The following is a 9003-nucleotide window of genomic DNA, read 5'->3' as shown; positions in this document are numbered from 1 at the left end:
ATAACTCTTAGGGATTATTTTTTTCTTATATGTATTTGTTACATTTCTTCTGTAGTAATACAACACTGCCTCATTTTATTTCTGTTATGACGGTTTACTCCAAAACCATGTTGCGATTTAACGAGTTGTTGCAGCATATTTGAAATGGCTTTGGTCATTGTGTTGAATTCTTCATGAGGGACAGGAAAACAAAATGCATGATTTTTTTATAGGAAAGCACGTCATTTGACCCCTGAAATAAGTGAGTGGTTCATGTTTCTCTGGTGCCAGTTTAAGTTTGTTGATTTCCTTACAGGCAGCATCTCTCACAAATGGAGAAACGAGACACAAATACGGACGGTCCTTTAGCTTCAGAGAACACGTAAAAAAGTCGAACACAGGTGGCTTTGGTAATGACGCTTAAAGTATACGACAGGCTCCGCGAAGCACGAGTTAAACGTCATCAATTTGAGACAGGAAGTCAGAGAAGTGCGTCTTTAACCATCTTTAACCTCTCTGGATTTAACAGCTAACAGTTTCGTACGGTTACGTATCAACGGTTACTTTTACCAGAAGGTAATTACGGTTGTTTCACTACAAGGTAAGCAAATATGTGGACTTGAACATAGGAGAAACACTCAAACGGTTCGCCCGCTAGGTTAGCGAGCTATAGCACTGGAAAACTAAACGTTAGCTTAATAGCGATAGTAACATTAACATAACATTAAAAGCGGGTGAATGTTATGAATCGTCTTTAGCTTTTAGATAGTAGAACCACTACCCAGAAACAGTTAACGCAACTGGTTGCGTGGCGGATAGATTCTGAGTCGTAGTCTTGTTGCTGTAATGTTTAGTTACCTTAGCAACCCAGGTACCCTGAGTTATCTACCGATCCGCATCCGTGTCCATCTGGAAATATAGCTCATGCAGAACTGAGATGCCTGACATTTGCCATAACGAATAGCGCTCTTATGCCAGCGGCCATATCATCCTATACTCGTCTCTCGTATTAAAATTATGAAGCTAACCAGGGTTTGGTTTGGATATCTTCTGCGGAAACGAAGTTGCCCCTGGAAGAGGTGTTGTTGGCCGATAGGGGGCATGCTACCCACATGATCACCCCCTACATCACGACGACTTGCAGTTGCCACGCGCAGTTTACCTACTTGGCTAAAATGAAGATTTATTTATTATTTTATGTAAATGTGTGTGTTCTGTTGAATGACTGAAGATGGCAGTCAAGCAGTGTGAAATACTTTTAACCTAACCCGCAAAGCTTTTATTGTCAGCGTATTGGCAAACTAATGAAACTAGATTTAACTTCACGTCTCTTGCCATTCATAATTGCTGTGTCTGAATTCCGGCAGCTAGTTAAAAAGTGCAGAGTAGCGGTAAAGTGTCGCGATGCCAAATGAAAACGCTTATTTTTAAGCATTTTCTGTTGTGGGAGTGCTGAATGCATTGCCCTTAATCTACGCTGCATCAGAATGTCCCCTTACAGCCAAACATGAGGTGTTGCAGGTGTATGCTTTTCTTTGGAACAGGTCTTTTGGGATTCCTTTACCTTTGACTGTGCCTGTGGTTGCCATGGCAGCTGCAGGGGGACTGGGCGGGGCACTGTCCGCACGAGGAGGAGCCGGGGCCAGGCGGATGAAGTGGGCTCTGGAGTTGAGTCTGGGGAGCAGCAGGTTAGCACAACCCACACCCTAACTACACCCTAACCACACCCTAACAACATCCACACCCACACCCTAACAACATCCACACCTACACCCTAACCACACCCACACCTACACACTAACAACATTCACACCCACACCCGAACCACACCTACACCCTAACAACATCCACACCATAATCACACCCACACCATAACAACATCCACACCCACACCCGCTCCCTAATCACACCCTAACCCATACCCACACCCTAACCACACCCACACCTACACAACATCCACACCCGAACCACACCTACACCCTAACAACATCTACACCCACACCTGCTCCCTAACCCAAACCCACACCTACATCCTAATCACACCTACACCCACACCCTAACCACATTCACACCCGCACCCTAACCACACCCACACCTACACCCACAGTACCTCGGCCTGCTCAACTGATCCTGGGTCAGTACTCAGGCCTGCTCAGCTGATCCTGGGTCAGTACTCAGGCCTGCTCAGCTGATCCTGGGTCAGTACTCAGAGGCCTGCTCAGCTGATCCTGGGTCAGTACTCAGAGGCCTGCTCAGCTGATCCTGGGTCAGTACTCAGGCCTGCTCAGCTGATCCTGGGTCAGTATTCAGGCCTGCTCAGCTGATCCTGAGTCAGTACTCAGAGGCCTGCTCAGCTGATCCTGGGTCAGTACTCAGGCCTGCTCAGCTGATCCTGGGTCAGTACTCAGAGGCCTGCTCAGCTGATCCTGGGTCAGTACTCAGGCCTGCTCAGCTGATCCTGGGTCAGTATCAGGCCTGCTCAGCTGATCCTGGGTCAGTATCAGGCCTGCTCAGCTGATCTGGGTCAGTACTCAGAGGCCTGCTCAGCTGATCCTGGGTCAGTACTCAGGCCTGCTCAACTGATCCTGGGTCAGTACTCAGGCCTGCTCAGCTGATCCTGGGTCAGTACTCAGGCCTGCTCAGCTGATCCTGGGTCAGTACTCAGGCCTGCTCAGCTGATCCTGGGTCAGTACTCTCACAGGTTCTTTACGCTACAGGAATCGCGGGGACTCTCTGTACCCCGTGGGATATTTGGACAAGCCGGTTCCTGACACCAGTGTCCAGGAGACTGACAGAAATCTGGTGGAAAAGGTGAGTAAATTTTTTCTCTTCATTGTTCTGCTTCATCAAACTCTGTGGACAATATCCACATCATCTCTCCTGAGAGGGAATTGTAACAGTGTAAACTGAATTTCTTCTTGCCTGCTTTAATGCCCGTGTCTCCTCTCCCCCATTCTCTCTCACCACCGGTACTCTTTAAAAACATCTGCTCTTGCCGGATTTGTTATGACAACCAAAGATTTCACCAGTTGTGATTGTCTGAAAGCTTGCTACCAGGCAACTGCGTAAATTGCAGCTATTCAGATCACAGCTAAGCCTGTTTAATTAAGATGGGCTGAGCATGTATAGCGCTAAGCCTGTTTAATTAAGCTGGACTGAGCATGTATAGCGCTAAACCCGTTTAATTAAGCTGGACTGAGCATGTATAGCGTTAAACCCGTTTAATTAAGCTGGACTGAGCATGTATAGCGCTAAGCCCGTTTAATTAAGCTGGACTGAGCATGTATAGCGCTAAACCCGTTTAATTAAGCTGGACTGAGCATGTATAGCGCTAAACCCGTTTAATTAAGCTGGACTGAGCATGTATAGCTCTAAACCCGTTTAATTAAGCTGGACTGAGCATGTATAGCGCTAAACCCGTTTAATTAAGCTGGACTGAGCATGTATAGCGTAAACCCGTTTAATTAAGCTGGACTGAGCATGTATAGCTTAAACCCGTTTAATTAAGCTGGACTGAGCATGTATAGCGCTAAACCCGTTTAATTAAGCTGGACTGAGCATGTATAGCTCTAAACCCGTTTAATTAAGCTGGACTGAGCATGTATAGCGCTAAACCCGTTTAATTAAGCTGGACTGAGCATGTATAGCGTTAAGCCCGTTTAATTAAGCTGGACTGAGCATGTATAGCGCTAAGCCCGTTTAATTAAGCTGGACTGAGCATGTATAGCGCTAAGCCCGTTTAATTAAGCTGGACTGAGCATGTAAACCTAGATTTTCTTTCTTTAGTAGCTAGCTTGCTTGTGAGTAGAATGGCTTCCAGGCCCAGTAGCAACACCCAGCCCCTACGTTTGTATTCAGTAGGCGTGGCAACCTGTGACTGCCGTTGTCTGACGCCCTCCTGTTTTAGTCCACGGTAAAGCCGGTACCTGGAGCAGTAGTTTGGGGCGATATCTCTGCACTCTCAGAGAGTTATCTGAGAGCCCATTTTAATCAGGAGGACAACTGCTCTTCTATGAATAAAAGAAAATCCTGCCATGGAATTCCCCTGTAACTGATATATTTATATGTGTAACATGCCTTTATCCCAGTGCCTGTCCTGTGCCTTTTACCTCACAATGAAAAACAGCTCACAGCCTTCCTCTCTAACCCGCAGAGGTGCTGGGACGTCGCTCTGGGTCCCCTAAAGCAGATCCCCATGAACCTGTTCATTATGTACATGTCTGGCAACACCATCTCCATCTTCCCCATTATGATGGTGTGTATGATGGCCTGGAGGCCCATCCAGGCCCTGATGTCCATGTCTGCCAGTGAGTGTCCCCACAATGCACTGCTCTACAGCTCACACTTTACACATACAGCATATATACTACACCACAGCACACACTTTATACATACAGCATAAGGACGGAGCGTAGCACAGTGGGTAAGGAACTGGGCTTGTAACCGAAAGGTCGCAGGTTCGATTCCCGGGTAGGACACTGCCGTTGTACCCTTGAGCAAGGTACTTAACCGAAATTGCTTCAGTATATATCCAGCTGTATAAATGGATACAATGTAAAAAATGCTATGTAAAAGTTGTGTAAGTCGCTCTGGATAAGAGCGTCTGCTAAATGCCTGTAATGTAATGTAATGTAATGCATATATACTACACCACAGCACACACTTTATACATACAGCACATATACTACACCACATCACACACTTTACACATACAGCACATATACTACACCACATCACACACTTTACACATACAGCACATATACTACACCACATCACACACTTTACACATACAGCACATATACTACACTACAGCACACACAAACATGTGCGTTTTAAACATAATGTACTGTTACATATATTTACATCTAGCTAGCTGAATCATCAGTTTATGTCAGTCTACATCTTCAGCTTCTGCCAGTTTGTGAAGAAACAGAAAAACTTTTTCCTACCCAGACTCATTGATGTGTCTTTGTCTTTCTCAGCCTTTAAGCTATTGGAGAGCTCCAGTCAACAGTGGCTCCAGGGTCTGGTCTACCTCTTCGGAAACATTCTAGGGTCTGCATTGGCCATCTACAAATGTCAATCAATGGGGCTTCTACCCACTCACTCATCTGATTGGCTAGCATTCATTGAACCTGCCCAGGTGACTGGTTGTTTTGGGTTAATTGCACTGTGTTGATGGCCATTTACAGGAGCAAGTGGACTCCGTTTTAAACTTTCCTCTGTTCCCTTACAGAGGATGGAGATCATGGGCGGAGGCATGGTGCTCTGAACAAGTGGCAGGACGAGACGCACACACACTCTCACACACACCCACACACGCACACACACACACGCACACACACACACCACACACACACACACGCACACACACACACGCACACACACACACACTCACGCACATACACACGCACCCACACACACTCACACACGCGTGCACGCACACACGTACACACACACACTCACATACATACACACACATACACACAAACACACACACACTCACACACGCGTGCACACGCACACACACTCACATACATACACACACACGCACACACACTCACACACATACACACAAACACTCACACACACACTCACACACGCGTGCCCGCACACACGTACACACACACACTCACATACATACACACACATACACACACACACACACACAGGGACATGCACATGCACATGCACATGCACATGCTAGCTTAGTTCCTTTTGTCTCTGGGACCGAGAGAACGGTGAGAGCTGCGATGTGTGAAACCATCCACCACTAGGGCATGTTGTGAAACTGCTGTCTCTTTGCATTAAAGTGTTTGTCTTAGCACGCCTAGTGTTGATTATACTTATGTGCACTGTGTCAATCAAAAGGGTTTTATGGGCGTGCACCTCTGCAGTTTAGTGCCCTTCTGTGCAGTTTGCCTGTGGCTCTTTTGCAGTTTAGTGCCCTTTGTGGCTTTGCAGTTAGTGCCCTTTGTGTCTGTGCAGTTTAGTGCCTTCTGTGGTCTTAGCGTTGTGCCCTCTGTGGCTCTTATGCAGTTAGTGCCTTGTCTTGCAGTTTAGTGCCTTGTCTGCGTTGGCCCTCTGTGCTTTGCAGTTTAGTGCCCTTCTGTGGCTCTTGCAGTAGTGCCTTGCTTTTAGTGCCCTTCTGTGCAGTTAGGCCTCTGTCTCTTTGCAGTTTAGTGCCCTTCTGTGGCTCTTATGCAGTTTAGTGCCGTTCTGTGGCTCTTTTGCAGTTTAGTGCCCTTCTGTGGCTCTTATGCAGTTTAGTGCCCTTCTGTGGCTCTTATGCAGTTTAGTGCCGTTCTGTGGCTCTTTTGCAGTTTAGTGCCCTTCTGTGGCTCTTTTGCAGTTTAGTGCCCGTCTGTGCAGTTTAGTGCCCTTCTGTGCAGTTTAGTGCCCTTCTGTGGCTCTTTTGCAGTTTAGTGCCCTTCTGTGGCTCTTATGCAGTTTAGTGCCCTTCTGTGGCTCTTATGCAGTTTAGTGCCGTTCTGTGGCTCTTTTGCAGTTTAGTGCCCTTCTGTGGCTCTTATGCAGTTTAGTGCCCTTCTGTGGCTCTTATGCAGTTTAGTGCCCTTCTGTGGCTCTTGGAGAGGCCATAATTTCTACCTGGTTTTGCTGTGGGTGTGATTAGAGGGAAACATAAATCTACAGACTAAAGGGTGAGGTATTTTAATAAGGGAAAATACATTTACAAAAATCTATAATGTATTCCCCATTTTAAAAGATGCATTTTTATTTGTACAAGCAATCACAGTCCAAGTGTAGAATCCTATACGTGCAATAGCTGCTGTCGTGACTTCAGCAATATATGAATGTCCTCTGTCAGTAACTAATGGTGTTCTTCATTCTAATACTAATATGGTGTTCATTCAGTATCCACCAAAGAGAAGAATGATCAAACCGCAGGTGACAAAGTATACAAACTGTTGCAGTGCTGCTTCTGTCCATCGGGGGCGCTGTGCTGTGGGCCTCGGCCCCAGGTGTAGGCAGGTAGGCACGCAGCTGGAATGTTCTTGCGACATTTCACCTGTTCCGCAACACGGGATACACCTTCACCCTCAGGAATTCTGACAGGAATGATAGCTTTCCCCCAGCCTGTCAGACAGGCTGTGCATGTATGGTCAGCAGGATTAAGTAAGAGCCACTGTTTACACAGTTTGCATGTGAACCGCAGTACTGAGCCAGAACCCCCATTCAGATGCTGAATATCAGTTCTGAACAAAGTGTGTCCTCTACAGCCAGTCAGAGCCTGCATCTCACAGATCATTACTGACTTTCCACTTTATTAAAGCATCTGAACCCCCACAATGCACCCGCGGATCTCCTGTATCGAGAGCAGGTGGGTCGGTGGGGGCTGATGTGTAAATATAAATAAAAACATTACACTCTTCACAGAAATTGTCCGTCAACTGGTAAAGGCAAATCGGCAGCCATTAAGCGTACTGTTGCCGTGGCTTGGAATTCCGGCTCCGCCTCCGGTGATCAGCGCAATTGCGTCGCAGGTGTCCCTCAAGCAATCTGCTTAATAAACGTTAATGATTTATTACCTCAGACACGACGAGAGAAGTAACAGCGGAGCCGACGCAGGGCGAGTGCCAAATCACAGATACAGGAAAGTAGCGTCCCGCTCGCCGCCGGCCTGTGTGCATAAACGCGTGCAGTTTAGGCATACCGTTCACACAACCCACTCCTAACATTTGACCAAGACCTGACGCCGTCCAGCTTTTCAAAAACCGAAACCCTATGAGCACCAGCGTCAGGCATAAACTAAACACTCGAGCGACATCACATTCAACATTCACATCAACGAATCTAACACGACGACCCACAAACTGGCAAAAACGTTGATGGTGGATTAAGTTAGGAAAAGTTATGCTTGTGTAGCCTAATAGAATCAAAAAGCAAATTACCAATAGGGGAAACAAAGTGTCCCTCGTCTTTACTTGTTAAACCATCCGGACCGGTACACCAAGTTTTAACCACTCAAAACATTTCATTAGTCACAGAGTGAGACAGCATGAATGTATGTACAGGTTAAGGATGTGATTGCCACAACCGGTCAGACCTGCAAACTGTGAGTGGGCGTGGGGGCTCAGGCACGGCGATAAAGAGTTGCCTTTACACAACTTTGTTGTCATATTGCAATGTGAGGGACTCCGATCTGAGAGCAGAACCCGTTGGGAACAATCCTGCTATAGCAGTTTGAACACGCGCATTGTTTTATAAGACTGGTATGAGACGGATACGACAGAACATTTTCTTACTTTGTGCCATTTTATGTGATTGCGGTTCGTATTGTTTTTGTTTAACCTGTTATACAGTTGGCAAGTGTGCTTCCATCTTCGTATAAAAATCGGAAAGATAACAAGTACGACATAGGCTAAGTCTATATTTTAAAGTAGGCCTATTATTTTAAGTCGTCGTTTAACTGTAAAAACGTTCATAGTAGGGAACACTGTATAGCCAACACAGCGGCACAAATTCGAGAGAGTTTAAGTACCTCCTGGTCGTCTGGTCAACATTTGGAGCGTCGCTATGGAGATGCGTGACAGACAGGACCTGACGCGGAGATATCCTCACCCGTTCGTGCACGAGCTGCAGCTGACCACCGCGCAGAAAGTACGGGTAAGAACCTCAAGCAGCTGCACGACTGTTTGTGCTACACAAGGGAATTTAAGGCACACCTTTGAAAGGCACGCCAGGTGGTATTGCTGTGCCTAATGTACACATTCGCCTTTGTTCATGCATGGTTTACGATGAGTGAAACCTTCCGTTATTCGTTGAGCACTCACTTGTGTTTGATATGTGCTTGGATGGAATTTTAATTTGAAACTTTAGACCATGCAGCTGTCCAGGGGTTAGCAGGGAATAGGTCCTTACAGCAGTCTATTTCTTTAGAAGCAGCTGGCAGAATATTCACATTTGTTTATAATAGTGTGTGTGTGTATGTGTGTGTCCATCTGTGTGTGTGTGTGCGCGCGCGTGTACGTCCGTGTGGTATGTGTAGTATGTGAATGAGAT

At 46.4% G+C, this 9003-nt stretch overlaps 2 protein-coding genes and 1 long non-coding RNA gene across 4 annotated transcripts in view; 2 read left to right on the top strand and 1 right to left on the bottom strand.

Moving 5' to 3' along the window:
- Nucleotides 1–162: 162 nt before the first annotated feature.
- LOC135258698 (ER membrane protein complex subunit 4-like) lies at nucleotides 163–5636 on the top strand. 2 transcript variants are annotated; one of them, XM_064342196.1, is made up of 7 exons: nucleotides 163–580; nucleotides 1524–1667; nucleotides 2697–2790; nucleotides 4133–4286; nucleotides 4962–5122; nucleotides 5216–5280; nucleotides 5402–5636. In XM_064342196.1, exons 2-6 carry the CDS (start codon nucleotides 1567–1569, stop codon nucleotides 5249–5251), a joined length of 546 nt encoding a protein of 181 aa, XP_064198266.1. In that variant the 5' UTR covers nucleotides 163–580; nucleotides 1524–1566; the 3' UTR covers nucleotides 5252–5280; nucleotides 5402–5636. The 2 variants fall into 2 exon arrangements, with proteins under 2 accessions (XP_064198266.1, XP_064198267.1); XM_064342197.1 differs by having other exon boundaries at nucleotides 163–555; nucleotides 5216–5636.
- A 1010-nt stretch (nucleotides 5637–6646) lies between these two features.
- Nucleotides 6647–7625, bottom strand: LOC135258700 (uncharacterized). The gene is made up of 2 exons (XR_010331066.1): nucleotides 7530–7625; nucleotides 6647–7009 (listed from the first exon to the last, which is right to left on the bottom strand). It is a non-coding gene; the product is annotated as an uncharacterized LOC135258700 (long non-coding RNA).
- Nucleotides 7541–9003, top strand: part of lpcat4 (lysophosphatidylcholine acyltransferase 4) — an 8893-nt gene continuing 7430 nt past the window's right edge. Inside the window, exon 1 of the mRNA XM_064342188.1 lies at nucleotides 7541–8607. Within this exon, the coding sequence (XP_064198258.1) occupies nucleotides 8518–8607 (90 nt within the window). The 5' untranslated portion in view covers nucleotides 7541–8517. The remainder of the gene's footprint in view (nucleotides 8608–9003) is intronic.

Source organism: Anguilla rostrata, chromosome 7 (assembly GCF_018555375.3).
Source record: "Anguilla rostrata isolate EN2019 chromosome 7, ASM1855537v3, whole genome shotgun sequence".
Taxonomy (NCBI): Eukaryota; Metazoa; Chordata; class Actinopteri; order Anguilliformes; family Anguillidae; genus Anguilla; species Anguilla rostrata.
The sequence above is the reverse complement of the archived record's forward strand: the minus strand, read 5'-3'. Positions and strand labels throughout refer to the sequence as shown.